The sequence below is a fragment of the Canis lupus genome, chromosome 20 (assembly GCF_003254725.2).
Source record: "Canis lupus dingo isolate Sandy chromosome 20, ASM325472v2, whole genome shotgun sequence".
Taxonomy (NCBI): Eukaryota; Metazoa; Chordata; class Mammalia; order Carnivora; family Canidae; genus Canis; species Canis lupus.
In genome coordinates, this window is record NC_064262.1 from 2,147,419 (window position 1) to 2,164,343 (window position 16,925).

Sequence of the window (16,925 nt, forward strand, 5' to 3'; positions counted from 1 at the left end):
GGTATAGAGAGAGAAATGTGGCTTCCAGAAAGTTCATGATCTTTCAAAAACCCTCAGATCTATTAGATTTGGTGCATAGCCTTGAACACCTGCAGGTTGAAGGCTGCACATATGAGCATGGTTTACCGTCATAGCAGTGGGAAAACATGGCTTAGTAGGTAGATAACTCCCTTCCCCGTGCTTCCCTGTGATGGATTCTGAAAGTGGAAGAGCCTTCAAAAGAAGTACAGTCCATACCTCTGCCTCAAGACAGGATACAATAAATATTATCAGGAAGAAATGGCTTTCTGTCCCATTTTCATGATCTTTGGGGAAAGGAGTTTCCAGCCTCATCAGGGCAAATGAAGTTGAGTTACTTGATAGTTTATCAAAGCCCTTTCCACATCTGTTCCTTCTCCTAGCTCATCCTCCTAAAACTCGGGTGTGAGGTAGGTGCTTTATCACTTTGCCTGTTAAACTCCCAGAGCTGAGTTACAGGAGGCCAGGAAGTCTTCAGGAGCAGTGCCAGGTTAGGATACCAGGTGTCTCAGCCCCGCCTCACTCTCCTGTCACTTACCAGCTCTGCCTCCTGGTCACCCAAATCAGTAAATGTTCCCTGACCATCTGTTCTCTGGGGCCTGAGGCAGGCATGAGAATGCACCACAAAGGTGAACAGGACAAAGCCCTTGGTCTCTAGAAGCCTTCGGGCTTGATGGGAAACTACAACAGGTGTGTGCACCTGCTACAATAGGAAGCTCTGTAGGTTGAGCACCACATGACAGCCACAGGCAATAATGCCCTGAGCCCTTCAGAGCAAAACAGCCAATAAAGATATAAAAATGAAGCGCTGCAACTGCTGGAACCCCTGACCCCCCCACACCCACAAGTGCTGGGCATGAAAACCCTGCCTGCCCCCCACACTTACCTCTGGCTCTGTCAGGTGGTGGTGGCCTAGCTTCCCACAGCCCACAAACCTGAAAATGATGGAGGTGTGGCAACATGCCTCCCAACCCAACCCTCCAACTCTAAGAACTAGAAAGTACAAAAAATTGTTTTTCTTGAAGTTCTGTCCCTTAGACGTTCTCAAAGCCAGGGTGTGGATTGGTGACCTGGCTTCCATCAGTCAGAGGCACCCACAGGACACCTGGAGGTAGAGGTGAGTCAAGTCACCCAAAGGTGAATCAAAGACCTCTGACTGCTCTGTGAAGAGAGAGTGTGAGGCAGCTGTGGAAGTTTCTGAAGTCCATCTCTTCACCCGGCAGAGCAGCAGGGATAGGGGCATTTCTTCTGTTGCCCTGGGATACAGCGCCCCCAGTGCTCTCACATCCAAGCCTGGTTCAGGGGCATCCCACACTAGCCAGACTGAATCCCACCCAGTACCTTCAAAAAACTGCTCTGACCCACTTGCTGGTTCACTCCCTAATGATTTTTTTTAAATTTTTTAAAAAAGATTTTATTTATTCACCCATGAGAGACACACAGAGAGAGACAGAGACAGAGACACAGGCAGAGGGAGAAGCAGGCTCCATGCAGGGAGCCCGATGTGGGACTCGATCCTGGGTCTCCAGGATCAGGCCCTGGGCTGAAGGTGCCACTAAACGGCTGAGCCACCGGGCTGGGCTGCCCCCCCCTAATGATTTTTGAGCACTGCCTTTGTGCCAGGCACTTTTCCAGGTTCTGAGGATCCAGCCATGAACAAGAAAGACTAACATTCAGGATGGGAAGAGAACCAGCTACAGACAAAAGACTTGGTAGTGATAATTTTAGTTCCTGTTTCTTATCTCTCTCTTTCAAGTTGCTCTCATTGCTTGCTGAAACTAAAGTTGAAAGAATCCCTAGGCTCCCTGCATCCCATCCCCCATAGAGTGACAAACCACTTCTGCTGCTGCTCATGCTTCTGTACCAGACTTTGGGTGTGTCAAGTCCTCTATTTCCACAGTCCACAAACTACAGTGTGAGTGAAATACTACTTTACTAGGGTCAACACTAATAGTTGAAGTTCCCTGCCACCAGGATGGCCAAGCCTTCCTCTTCCTCAGAGTTGCATCTGAGTTTGGGGGGGGGCAGGATATCTAACCAACACACTGGAGTCAGGCTAAGGGGCAAGCCTTCCCATGCTCAATGGCTGTCCTCTGTCTGCATTGCCCCTAGGTCTTTGGTCTTGCAAGAGTCTCCATGTACCTCTCTGCAGGGGCCTCTCTGGTTCAGTGGCTCTCTGGGCCTCACTGGGGCCCTGGGTGAGTACGCAAGCCTCTCGAATGGTTACCTGAAGCCGTCACTGGCAAAGACACTATGGAATCATTTCCTCTCTTTGGGTTCTGGCTGCCAAACTACCCCACACTTAGTTCGGCTGAACAGGGCATGGGTCTTCTTCCTTATTATCTCTCCTCCAGAGACCCCCTTCTTCTCAGCTGGGGAAAGAGGTATGGATAGAAGATCATTGCCGTAATTTTGGTTTCCTCCCAAATGTATTACACATACCAATAATTCATTCCTGTTTTGAAAGAGCCAAGGCTTCTGGAATCAGAAGAGAGTATTTCTTCTGTTCCCCACCTGCCAGGTTTTCTGAGGTCCTGATTTTTCCATACCCGCCCCCCCCCAGAGGCAATGAGCTAGAGCAGCTGCAAATTTGAAATGGCACAGAGAAGCAAAGCATCATAAGGAAATATATGCTGAAGGAAGGAGGGTGGGAAGAAAGATAATATTTCAAAAATATCACTCCATAGATAAGAAGATGTAGCAGAAGTACGGCAGGAGAGCAAGAATGAAGACAAAGAAGCTGATTCCACTAGTGTGTATCCATTTGTCATTCTGTGGTAGGCTGTTTTGGGGTTGAATTAAGTTTGAAATGATCAGGTTGGTTGTTCATTTTTTCACTTAGAAGCCTGGTTGCCAAGCCAAGTGACAGATAATAGTTCAAGATAGGAACCAGTGTGCTGTGTCGGGAATAGTTCCGAGGTGTGTATTTTTCCTTTAAAAGGTGGAGATGTCATGGGGCAGGAATGGATATGTGGAGAGAAAAGTGACTTCTTTATCAAGGAAAAGCTGCCTGGAGGCAAATCACAATAAAAAGGAGTCAGACATGGGGTAGATTAGCTTCAAGGCGGCGGGAGGAGGACTAAATTAAACCAAAATGGCAAAATACACCCGAAGGAATACAGGAAAGCAACTCAACATTGTAAGAAAATGAAGGCTGAAAATGAAGCAGTAAGCCACTACTGAGTAAAGTACATATTTATGTATAATCTATTCAAAAAGCATGTGCCTTAAAACAAGTTTTTGGCATATCAGTATATTTGACAATATTAATCCTTCATTAATATCTGGCAAATCATCTGAGAATCCGCTAAACTCCCCAAGAGCTCAGCTTCCAACTTAGCCTCTCCACCCACAGGAAGCCTTAGCCCTTGACATGTGTTTCACTTCCTCTAGAAAAGGTGAAATAAAGTAGCCACACGGGAAATCAAACATAGTCTTCAGAGCAAGCTGAGAAAGATTCATTAGCTTGGCACAATCATCTGGTAAACAAAACCAGAAGCAGGAAAAGAATCAGGTGTAGAAGGACTTAAAGTGGGCTAACAGATCAGATGTTTGTGGGAAAGGGAGAGAGGAGTTTTGTCAAACAACTGTAATATGTACATGTAAACATAAATGCATGCAAGGACTGACATAAGCTTCTCAAATGCTTTAAGGAATTTTACCAACATGGAATGTGTTTTGTTTTAAATATGGTATGTATGTATACACACATGCACATGTGCATGCACAATGGAATGTTACTCAACTTTAAAAAGGAATGAAATACTGATACATACCATGATGTGGATAAATCTTGAGGACATCATGCTAACTAAAATAAGCCAGACACATATGGACAAATACTGTAGATTCTACTTATATGAAGCATCTGAAGTAAGCAAATTCATAGAGACAGAAATTGGAATAGAAGTCTCCAGGTGCTGGGGGAAGAGGCAAACCAGGGGGGCAAAGAGAGTTATTATTTAATGCCTACAAAGTTCCTATTTGAGAAACTGTTGTTTTCTTTCTGATGACAAAATTCTGGAAATGGGTAGTAGGGATGGCTGCACACCATTGTGGATGTATTTAATGCCACTGAATCATACACTTAAAAATTGGTAAAATTTTATGTTTATTTAACCACAATTTAAATTTTTAAAAGAAGAGGGAAGAGGAAAATTAGTACAAAGTGCAATCTGGGAAAGAATTGCCTGTTTCCTGCTCTGAAGATGGAGGAAAGGGCCATGAGTTGCAGAATGAGTACAGTTCATAGAAGCTGGAAAGGCAAGGAAACAGATCTCCCCTAGGGCCTCCAAAAAAAGAAGGGGGGGAGCAGCCCTGCAGACACTCTGTTTTTACCCCAGGGATACTCTTTTTGGACTTCTGACCTCCAGAATATAAGAAATAAACTTGTATAAGATAACAATTTTGTGTTACCTGACCTAATAGCACAGCCTTATCCACACAGTAGATGTTGTTCCACTTCCCTCCAGGGAACATTCCTCTTCCCTGCACCATCCCACACCTGGGCATAACTGATCAGTCTTTTCCCAGGTTTTAGGGGACCTCCCACCTAAGGCCAAAGGTGATGGTAGACTTGCCAGCACCCACATTCACTTAAAAGTGAAGTGACCGTGCAGTATTTGGGGCATATACTTAAAAACTGTCGGTTACTTATCTGAAATTTGTATTTACTTTCGGTAAATTTCACTTTCAGTGAGCCCACACATACTGGGTTTTGGTCATTTTGTATTTTTTTAAAAAAATATTCGGGGTACAGATATGTCATTTATCAAAATCCAACTTCTATATTCTCTTTAAAAGAGCTCCTTGCCGGCTCCAACTGGACCTTCAGCCGCCCTGGCCCGCCGGCCGCTCTGCGCCTGCGCCTGCACCAGCGCCGCACCCTGGGCCTTCACCGGGGCCCGCTCGGACGACCCGCGCAGGCGCAGAGCCGACTGCCGTCGCGGGGGCCCGCTCGGACGACCCGCGCAGGCGCAGAGCGGCCGCGTCCTGGGCTCCCAGGCGGGCGCCGAGGGCCCGCACCTGTCGCTGCAGGGGAGCTGCCAGCGGCCTCCCCGCCCCCCCGCGCGGCCCGGGCCCTCGGTCCCCGGCTGGCGCAGCGCGCTCTATTTATATCGCTGGGCCCAGACAGGCCCATATTGGGCAGTGCCCGCCGTCCAGCCCGCTAGCTGCCCTGCCCCGCCCCGGCCGGCCCGGTCTGCGCGGCCACCGGGCCAGGTCACGGCGCCATCGCTGCGGCCTCTGCGGAGCCGTGGGGCCGTGCCTCGCGCCGGGGATCAGCAGCTAGTAAGTACGGTGACCGAGGAGACGCGGGCCCCTGTCGAGGGCCTTGTCTGAGCCCTGGGGCCGGGCCGGTGGGGCGGCCTCCCGGCCCTCAGCACTTGCTGGCCCACTGCGCTTGCCTCCCTGGTCCTGGGGCCCGGCTCCTGCCTGCCCAGCCCTGCCCAGCCCTGCCCAGCCCAGCAGTGCCTTCCTTCCAGAGGCCATCCTTGCCCAGCCGGGGGTCCCCTCTCTCCCTGACGTGGCAGTATTCACTGCCGTAGCCTCATCTGCATTAACGCTTGCCTCCTTCACTAGACTGTAAGCTCCATATAGGTAGGAGGGCCCTGTCTCTCCGCTCCTGGCCTCAGCCCCGGGCCTTGAGTAGGGCCTGGCGCTTTAAAAAGCTTCAGTAAGCATGGAAAGTATCCCCAGGCAGCTCCCTTAGCTTAAAAGCCAGGAATATAATTGCCTTGCATTTCCCCCCTACTTGATTCCTAAGAGGAGCTAATGAGCTACTGTATAATGCATGTTAAAGCACTTTGAAAAGTATAAAGCACCCTGAGAATGCAAAACAGTGTGAATGCCTCAAAGGAAAGCAAAAAGGAAACTTGTCTTATTGAGCTTTATCATTTACAAGCCTGGCCGTTATGAAACACCTAGTGTGGGGGATGGGGATGGATTATTACTATTAAATGAATCCGGTGTTTTTCCATACTAGTGGGAAACTCAGTGCATTTAGGGTGGTGGGATTCTGGGCCATTTTCTACCAGTGTCTGTCCAATATGTGATAAGTAAAATAAGATGTGGGAATGGAATGGTGAAAACCAGAGGTCACAAATAAATGGCTGTAGGGTAACTAAAAAGGCAGGGGGAGAAAAGCAAGAGCATGAGAAGAATTATAAATGAGGACTGACACTCAGGTCTCACTGCAGGATAATGGGGGCTGGAGAAAGGAGAAAAGAGAATAGATGTGCCATCTAAGAGGTGGCAACCGTGGGCTCAGGTCATGCACATTTGTCACCATGGGAATTAATGGTCCACTGTTGCCACACCCTCCATTTTTTTTTTTTTTCAGTAGATGCTACCGTGTGTCAGTTTTGATAATTACTTAAAAAAAAAAAAAAAAAAAAAGTCTGTGAGCAGCCAGTTTGTGATCTCTGGCTTCAGTTCCCTAAAAATTGGGGCCTAATTCCTGAGAGCACATGGTGACTGGGAATTAACTTTGAAAGTAAAAGTGAGAAGTGGGTGTCACAGTGCATCAAGCTACAAAGAAGTCAACATAAGGGTTCTGGGTTATTTGTTTGACTTGGGAAAAATAGCAACTTGAAGAATCAAGCACAACTTTTAAATGTAGAAAAACTCAAAAGCGTGGTTTATTAACATGTATAAAACGAGAAGAAAAAAGTTATCATGAACTTGTAATTTAGGACTAAACAAAACATTTAATTGCACAGACCTTATTTAGCAGCTCCAATGTAGCAGGCATCATCACAGACAGATGTTAAGAATATGGAAATGATTGAAACATGAGCCCCCTACCCTCAATGTGTTCATCATTGAAAGGGGAGGCAGGCAGATGCAACAATCACCATTTCAAGGTATAAGCAAGGAAGAGCAGAGAAGGTTTCATGGGGAAAGTGATGTATGAGCTGAATTTTTTTTTTTAAGATTTTATTTATTTAGTCATGAGAAACACAGAAAGGCAGAGGCATGGGTGGAGGGAGAAGTAGGCTCCCTGTGAGGAGCCCGTCTGGGGACTCCATCCCAGACCCCAGGATTACAACCTGAGCCAAAGACAGATGCTCAACCACTGAGCCACCCAAGTGCCCTGAGCTGAATTTTGAAGAGCCACTTGCATTTTTTTTAAAGATTTTATTTATTCATGAGAGACACAGAGAGGCAGAGACATAGAGGAAGAAGCAGCCTTCTCTCAGGGAGCCCGATGTGGGACTCGATCCCAAAACCCCAGGATCACGATCTGGGCCAAAGGCAGATGCTCAACCACTGAGCCACCCAGGCGGAATGGGGAGAAAGATTTTCCAGACAGAACAACATGTGTAAAGGCAACATATGCATTAGAATTGTTAGTTCAGGGGATCCCTGGGTGGCTCAGCGGTTTAGTGCCTGCCTTTGGCCCAGGGCTCGATCCTAGAGTCCCAGGATCGAGTCCCATGTCAGGCTCCTGGCATGGAGCCTGCTTCTCCCTCCTCCTGTGTCTCTGCCTCTCTCTCTCTCTCTCTCTATGTCTATCATAAATAAATAAATAAATAAATAAATAAATAAATAAATAAATAAATAAATCTTTAAAAAAAAAAGAATTGTTAGTTCAGTAATACTAAAAAACTGAAAGATACAAGGAAGGAAAGCCAGGAGCTGAGGCAGGAAAGGTAGGGAGATGCCAGATTGTGAAGAGCCTTGTGGTGTTTGAATGAGGGGTGGTGTTGGTGAAAATAGGCTCTTTTTTTAAAATCTGTATTAGTGAAATGTATTTGACATGCAATGTTATGTTTCAGGTGAACAACATAAGTGAACTGGACAATTTCAGAAAGTATGCAGTGCTCACTATGGTAAGTACAGTTCTCCAATTGTATTCCCTCCTTTCACACTTCCTGAAGGCAACCCTATCCTAAATTTGATGTTTTTTATACTTACCCTTCATTCCTCTGTATTCCGCCACAGTTGTATGTATCCTTAAAGAATATATAATTTGTTAAACTTTTTATCTTTTTTTAAAAAGATTTATTTATTAAAGAGAGAATGAGAGTGTGAAGGGGGTTAGGGACAGAGGGAGAGAGAATCTCCAGCAGACTCCCTGCTGAGCATGGAGCCTCCCGCCTCTGGGCTCCATCTCAGGACCCTGAGATCATGACCTGAGCCAAAATCAAGAGTCGGATGCTTAACCAACTGAGCCACTCAGGCGCCCTTCATTTTTTTATTATGATGTAACTTGAAATTCACAGAACACTTCCGAGAATGGTATAAAAAACTCCCATATACCCTTTCCCAGATTTACCAATTGTTTATATTTTGTCAGAATATATCATCTATATTTACTCTGTTAGAACATAACTACTTTGCATATTTTAAACATGAGATCAATGGTATATAGATAGCATCTATTCTTCTGCAGTCTTTTGCACACATTATGTTTGTGAAATTCATGTTGATATATGTAGCTCTAGTTCATTGTTTATGCTGTACAGTATTCTCTTGAGTGAATATCCTCTAGTTTATCTGTTCTCATGTTAATCAATATTTAGGTTACTTCCAGTTTTTTGCTATTTCAAACAGTGCTGCTATGAATTTAAACTAGTTTTGACTTCAGCAAAGCATGGAAGCAAACTCATGTATCATTCGTTATGTAGAAAAAGTAGCAACCTTAAAGATAATGCAAAGATTATAAAAGTAAACATTATAAAAGCAAATCCTTGGCAGTTTAACATTTTTATGCCACATTAAAATTTGTAGCAGTTTATCTTTCAAAACTAAATACACTGGACATGGGTATAACTGCATTTTGGATTTGCAAAGTAATTAGGCTTTATTCTTGTGATTTGTATTTATCTTTGCTACTCATTTTTTCTCTGTTATTATGGGTACTATTAATATGAATGCACCAGTTCAGTCTTCTATAAATTGGAACAGAGAATAACTTCCCATTGATACCATTGAGAACATTTATACAGTTTTGTTTTGCTGATGAAAGGAGATTGCCCTCTCTGCCCTCATTATAAGAAAAAGTTGCTGTCAGCTCTCTTTTATTTATAAGCTGTGTCTGTACCCACAAGCAGTTTGTATATGGACCCAAACATTGTTATTATTAGAAAATCATTTATACAGGTGTATCCTGCTTCAGTTGTACCAAACAGATTTTACCAAGCAAATGATGTATTGTACATGCATGGTCTTCTTGAATTCTCCCAACTATTCTTAAATAATTCTCAAAGATGAGAAAACTGAACAAGGCTAGGAAAGGCTAAGAAACTTGCTCATGTCACTAGATAGTAGCGCAAGGATTCAAACCCAGACCTCAGTAACCCAGCCAAAGCCCATGTGTCTAGACTCTGAGCTACACTCTTCTATGCTACTATAAAATAACAATGATTTCCATTTATTGATGCCAAGAACTGACCTACTTTTATATACATTCTCCCCATTTTACAGATGAACAAACCAAGGTTTGGAAAGGTTAAGTCATTTTAGGATTATAGCAAGTAAGTGGCTAAACTGAGATTCAAATCCAGCACACACTCACTTCAAAGCCCCCATCTACAATGCCAGTATCTTCTCTGGACCTTATAGGTACAGGACACAATGCTGAGAACGTCTTTGAAAGTATGGTGGTACATTTAACTGCCTGGATATTTTCCAGGATTTCCATCAGTAAATTCATTTGGTCCATAAATCCATTGAAATCTTGAGTAGCTTTCAAGAGGTGTATAAAACAAGTGGGAGGAGGGGATACTTAACAAATATATACACCCTCTAAAAAATTCATAAATGTTTCTTCAGAATGTTGGAAACAGTTATTTGTTTTATTTTTTATTTTTTTTTTTCCCTTTTTTTTTATATTTTTTTCTTTATTTATTTATGATAGTCACACAGAGAGAGAGAGAGGCAGAGACACAGGCAGAGGGAGAAGCAGGCTCCATGCACCGGGAGCCCGACGTGGGATTCGATCCCGGGTCTCCAGGATCGCGCCCTGGGCCAAAGGCAGGTGCCAAACCACTGCGCCACCCAGGGATCCCCAGTTATTTGTTTTAAAAGTGTTTGTTGTTGAAGCCAATATTTGGTGCAGACAAACTGCATCCAAATAAAGTGTGTGTTCAAGAAATTGACTTATATTTGGGATCCTTGGGGGCAACCAGATGATCTTTTTTAATCTTTTTGAATCAAAACTCTTCAGCGGGGCTTAAGCAGAGAAGTGGAGGTTAGCCACGCAGATGGGATATTGTCCTTTTCATGATCTAGAAAATGGACTTATTTGTAACAGTAGAGCAAGAGTCGTTGTCCTGTGGCCTGTTTTTGTATAGCCAAAGCTAGGAATGGATTTAATTCTAAATAGCTTTTAAAAATCAAAAGAAGAATACTGTTTCGTGACACAAGAAAAGATATGAAATTCAAGTTTCAGTAGCCCTAAAACATTTCATTAGCACACAGCCATGCTCATTTGTTTATGTATTACATACATACATACATTTTGCATTACAACAGCAGAGTTGAGTTGTTAGGAATGAGACCCTAGAGCCCAAGAACCTGAAATATTTACTCTCTGGCCCTACTTTGCCCACTCTTGCTTGAGAGTGAATGGTTAAGACTGCAGATTTTGGAGTCAGAACTGAGTTTAAAACTCAATTCCTGCACCTGTAAAATGTGGCCATTGAATGAGAAGAGGTAAACTCAGAATCACTTAGTGATTATTGCCTTCGATCAAGAAGAAACGAAGGGGCGCCTGGCTGGCTCAGTTGGTTAAGCATCAAGCTTTTGGTTTCAGCTCAAGTCATGATCTCGAGGTCATGAGATTGAGCCCTGTATTGGCTGTGTGCTTGAGATTCTTTTTCCCCTCCCACTACCTCCCTCTTTCGTCCTCCCTGGTCACTTTCTCTCCTTCAGAGTCTCTCACACACTCTCTCACTCTTTCTCTCTCAAATAAATAAATAAAATCTTTTTTTTTTAAAGAATAATTAGAAGCTTCTCTAGTTCTTTTACTTGACAGTATACTATCAGAAAACATAAGAATATAACGGAAGTGTAATTTTGCAAAGTATGTAATTGCAATTACCTTTAGCAACCTTTCCTCAACCTTTTTTGCATATGCCACTTTGTACCAGTAAGGACTCTTGAGTGTCAGTTACAGCAATCCCAATTCAAACTAGCTTAAACAATAAAGGAAATGGTTTGTCACTGAAAACTGAAAAATAGAGATGTAAAGCATGTTTCAAACCCATGCTCTGGATTCTCTGCCTTCTTCCCTATATTAACTATGTCCTCACGCTGGCTTATGGGGACACAGCTGTAGCAGTTCCAGACCTCTCATCTACATAACACATGGACACCCCAGCCATTGAACCAGAGACCTGAACTTCACTCTGATTTAGCCAGAATGTGAGATATCAGGTCTCACATCTGTCCTTGAACCAGCCACAGTGGTCCTACTCTATCTGCTCCAAGAGAAGGCAGGTTGGACTCTGGGGGAAACCCAACATTGTCCACTGCAAAGTTGTTTACAAGGTACTACTATATTTATAAAGAAAAGAAGCACGTATTCTACTAGTTATTCCATTTTTAACTTCTCTTTGAAACTGATGCTCCCTGTGTTTTTATTAAGCTAGCCCTATGCCACAAAGTTCAACAAGGGTGGTTTGGTTCCTATCTTAAATATATGAAATCCTGAGGCACCTGGGTGGCTCAATTGGTTAAGCGTCCCCCTTTGGCTCAGCTCATGACCCCAGGGTCCTGGGATCAAGCCCCACATTGGGCTCCCAGCTCAGTGGAGAGTCTGCTTCTCCCTCTGTCCTGCAACCCGGCTTATGCTCTCTCTCATTCTCTCAAATAAATAAATCGTTTTTTAAAAAGATTTTACTTATTTTTTCATGAGAGACACAGAGAGGCAGAGACACAGGCAGAGGAGAAGCAGGCTCCATGCAGGGAGCCTGATGTGGGGCTCAATCCCAGGACCCCAGGATCATGACCTGAGCCAAAGGCAGATGTTCAACCACTGAGCCACCCCCCATACCCCTAAATAAATAAATCTTAAAAAAAAAAAAAAAAAGATACAAAATCCTAGGTTTGCTGTCATAACGTTGGGGTCCCTAGCATCTCATTTCTTCCTAGCAGCATCAAGGTCAACACTTTAGGAACTAATGAGTCTGAACTGCCTACATCATACTGGATCTAGTGATCCTATCTGGAAACTGCTCTTGGCTTTCTAGCACTGGTACCAATATCCTCTAAGTGATTTTTAGGTATCAGTACAAATGGAATAGTAGAAATTTGTTAATATTTATTTCCTTATAAGGAAACTTCTGGTTTTCAGCTCAAAGTAACAGCTGCCATCTATAAAGTTGATTGATGTGTTTATGTACAAAGAGGTCCACATGATATGACTTGGGCTACTCCTAATGTGTTGTAGGAGAGCTCAGAAATATAATGACCTCTTAATTACCCACAATTGGATTCTCTTTGTTAAAGTCTAAAACAGATGAAAGTAAAAAAGCAAAGGTTCACTTTTAACCTGCAAGGCCTCACAAAGACTTAAGCTTTTATTGAAATAAAGCTGAGCCATTAATGCTGGCACATCTGACAAGCAGGGTTTTATTCCTGATTCAGGTATACAGGTTCTGAGATTGGCTAGTTATTATCATTCTACATGCTCCAGTGCAGTGATTTTTAGGTCTTATAGTTGCCATTATATACTTAAATCTTCCTGTGGTGCCTAACCCTTGTTTCCTGAAATGAACTTTAATTCAACACCAAAAAAAGTGCCATCTCTCATTGTAATACACTGAGAATTGAAATGGAGAAATCTCACTGAGCATTCTAATCTTGATAGGATTACAGAGATGTAGAACATCTAAATGTTCTACTTTTACAGCTGAAAAATTAGCTTTTGTCTGATTGAAATTACTGCCTGTCTTCCTCTCTTAATTCCTAGTACTTAGTACTGACTTTTCTACCATCATTTATTCTGTGTGCAACTTATAACCAAGTAAGAACTAGACAGGGTGACAGGGCCTGGAGATCTGCTTCTCCCCTGAAGGTTGCTGACTCCAGGAATGTCTTTCTTTAAATCAAAATAGCTAATTAATGTCCTTGAAGGGCCCTGTTTCCATTCCCCAGGGCAAGGTGAAGAGAGACAACTAGGTTCAAGAGACTTTTGATTAGACCAGTGCTTTTTAAGGGGAGAAGGGAGTCCATCGCAGCTGCTGTGAAGTAGGGAGCGAAGAGAAGCTTAACAAGAAGTGGGGATGGAAGAATGGGATGGCTTTTGTGCACTTTCTAAGTTTAGAATGGTTTAGTTGTATGTTTCGAGTGTTATGAATTCTCAGATCAACAGTCATTTGGTGGTGCTTTCCAAAGCACCATTTTGAATTATTTCCCCCAGAGGAGAAGTTTGAACAGAATTTTAATGGACTTTTTTCCCCTTAGTCCTCCTGTGTGGTTCTGTGGCCATTATAATATTCGAGTGTGTTTTTGGGGGCAGGTGCACATGACATTTTCAGTGATGCATCTCCTCGGAGAGCAGGTTACCTAATGCCCCTGCTCCTTGGCCTGTGAGCCCGCTGTATTTGGTATTTGTATTTTGCAAATGGAATTGCAAAATGTACCATCTTATCACTTCTCTTCATTCACCTTGCCAGGGAGGATTTACCAGCCCTCCTAGAAAAATCTCTGCTGCAGATTAGGTTAATAGTGTTAGTAGTTAATAATTTACTTGTTTATACTCTCACATTATTTTTAGATACAAAAGTGGTTGTCTTTACTGCATTTGGAATGCATAACACTTATTTATAAATACTTCTTAGTACTAATGCTGCATATTTAAATCACAGAAAATCTTTTTCTTACAGGAAACAGGATTCTTTTCTTTCCATCAGGAGTGTTCCAGGACATCTCTGTTGCTTTGTGAATAATCAGACATGCAAATAGCCCCTCAAGAATCCAGCTAAATTTGAAGACGTCGTACTTAGAAACATTGAAAAGTGTATCATGGAGTGCAAGACTGAGGGAAAAGAAAAATACCAACATAGTTTGAACTTACTGAATCAAGTTAAGAACATGAGAGAATTAGCAGAAATGATCGATGTAGTACTGATAGCAGAAGGGGAGAAATTTCCTTGCCACCGGCTGGTCCTGTCTGCATTTAGTCCCTATTTCAAAGCTATGTTCACCTGTGGACTACTTGAATGTACTCAGAGGGAAGTCATACTTTATGACATCACAGCAGAAAGTGTGTCCGTGATATTGAATTATATGTACAACGCAGCTTTAGAAATCAATAATGCCAATGTACAGACTGTAGCTATGGCTGCCTATTTTATGCAGATGGAAGAAATCTTTAGTGTGTGTCAAAAATATATGATGGACCATATGGATGCCTCAAACTGTGTAGGTATCTATTATTTTGCAAAGCAGATAGGAGCTGAAGATTTATCTGATCAATCGAAGAAATATTTATATCAGCACTTTGCTGAGGTAAGCTTACATGAAGAAATACTAGAAATCGAAGCACACCAATTTCTGAAACTTATCAAATCAGATGACCTTAACATATCGAGAGAAGAGAGCATTCTGGACTTAGTCCTGAGGTGGGTAAATCATAACCAAGAAATGCGCACAGAGCATCTTGTTGAGCTTTTGAAGCAGGTCAGATTGGAACTTATAAATCCTTCTTTTTTAAGACAAGCCCTAAAAAGGAACACAATGCTTCTATGTGATGCAAATTGCATTGACATAATTCAAAATGCATTCAAAGCCATCAAGACTCCCCAGCAGCACTCTCTAAATCTTCGTTATGGCATGGAGACTACTAGTCTGTTGCTTTGCATTGGCAACAATTCTTCAGGAATCAGGTCACGACATAGGAACTATGGGGACGCCAGTTTTTGTTTTGATCCTGTTTCACGGAAGACCTATTTTGTCTCCTCTCCCAAGTATGGAGAGGGCTTGGGAACCGTGTGTGCTGGTGTGGTCATGGAAAACAACACCATAATTGTGGCTGGAGAAGCAAGTGCCTCTAAACTCTCTAGACAAAAAAACAAGAATGTTGAAATCTATAGGTTTGTATCCCGCAAATATTTGTAAATTGGTTTTAATTATCTTGCTTTGACATTAGCAACGGTAGAAGAAAGTACTCTGGAAAGAGTGCTCATATCTTCAATTACATGTAGTCAGAATTATCTATAATTACATGTTTTATATATATATAAAATTCATAATGAAATCACCCACATTTTAAAATTTGTTTTTTCCTTTTATTTGTTAAGAGCATACAGTTGGATTTCCATAAGTTAAATGTGTATATGTTATGATTCTATTTGTAGTTTCATGCTTAGCTTTCATTATTGATCCATATGAAAGAATGTAATTGCTTAGTTACAAGTTTTGAAGAGCTTGATATGACTTTTAACAAGAAGAAAAGTTTATTAATACTGATCCCTTTGAACTGATATCTTTAGCTCATAATTCAGAGTAGTAAATAATTTTTTTTCTCAACCAAGAATTACTAATTATCTGTTGGCTTTCATTCTACATCCTTAATTTGTAGATCTTCTAAACCTCCAGTAGCATAAAATGCCTGTGGCCTAAGAATGGTTCAAATTCTAGAATCATAGGAGACATGAGTATCTGCTAAATAGCATATTATCTAGGTCTCAAATATGAGGAGCATACATTCGTTTACTGTTTATTCAGCAAGTATTCAGTGAGCTTTCAGGGCTTCAGTCTAATTTGGTAAATAAAAAATATGTATATAGAATAAGCACTAGGTAGTAAAGCTCTCCTTCGGTATCCTCTCCCTCTCATTTCCCCCTTATGAGGATTTGTTAAGACTTTTCAGTGAGAAAGGAATTATTGCCGGCAAAGTTGGGACAAAGAAAGGGTTAAGAGGTCTACTATTTTTTTGTCCTCTCTTAACATTCCATTATCTGCTTTCAGCTATAGGCCTTTCCCCCTTTTACCTTCATCCCCCTTAGTAGTGATAGGGGAGGGACTGTAGAGCTCTGGGTGAGACCTGGCCCTGTGCCCTTGAGGGCAGAACGTGTCCCTGGGCAGCAAGCACAGTCTCCCTCAGAACAATTATGACTACAGAGCCAGGATGTCAGACCCCTAGGTGCCCTTCTTTTCATTGTAGGGCCTCTTCTACAAATACCTCAGGTTCTTTACATAGCTCTTTTTCTTCCTCATCAGGACAGTCCATGGTTCTGCCATTATTTTTATTTTTTATTGTATTTAAATTCAATTAATTAACATATAGTGCATTATTAATTTCAGAGGTAGAGTTTAGTGATTCATCAGTTGCATAGAATACCCAAAGTTCATTACATCACACACCTTCCTTAATACTCCTCACCCAGCATTCCTATTCCCCATTCCCATACCCCATGGCCCCCCCCCCCACCACTTCCCATCCAGCAACCCTCAGTTTGTTTCCTAGAGTTAAGAGTCTCTTATGGTTTGTCTCCCACTTTGATTTCGTCCTATTTTATTTTTCCCTCCCTTCCCCTTTGTTCATTTGTTTTATTTCTTAAATTCCACATATGAGTGAAATCATGATATTTGTCTTTCTCTGATTGACTTACTTCATTTGGCATAATACCTTTTAGTTCGCCCATGTTGTTGCAAATGAAGATTTCATCCTTTCTAATGGCTGAGTAATATTCCACTATATATGTATACACATACACACACACACACCACATCTTTATCCATTCATCTGTTGATGGACATCTGGGCTCTTTCCTACTTTGACTATTGTGAATATTGCTGCTATAAACATGAGGTGTCTGTGCTCCTTTGAGTCACTATGTTTGTATCCTTTGGATAAATACCTAGTGTAATTGCTGGGTCATAGGGTAGCGCTATTTTTAACTTCTTGAGGAACCTCCATACTGTTTTCCTGAGTGGCTGCACGAGTTTGCATT

General features: G+C 42.3%; 1 protein-coding gene across 5 annotated transcripts in view; it reads left to right on the plus strand.

The window, feature by feature from the left end:
- Positions 1–5,002: 5,002 nt before the first annotated feature.
- KBTBD12 (kelch repeat and BTB domain containing 12) overlaps positions 5,003–16,925 on the plus strand; it is a 78,686-nt gene continuing 66,763 nt past the window's right edge. For all 5 annotated transcript variants that reach the window (XM_025448096.2, XM_035702462.2, XM_025448111.3 and 2 more), the window contains exons 1-3: positions 5,003–5,307; positions 7,797–7,850; positions 13,854–15,062. In XM_025448096.2, coding sequence (XP_025303881.1) covers positions 13,993–15,062 — 1,070 coding nt within the window. In that variant the 5' untranslated portion in view covers positions 5,003–5,307; positions 7,797–7,850; positions 13,854–13,992. The remainder of the gene's footprint in view (positions 5,308–7,796; positions 7,851–13,853; positions 15,063–16,925) is intronic.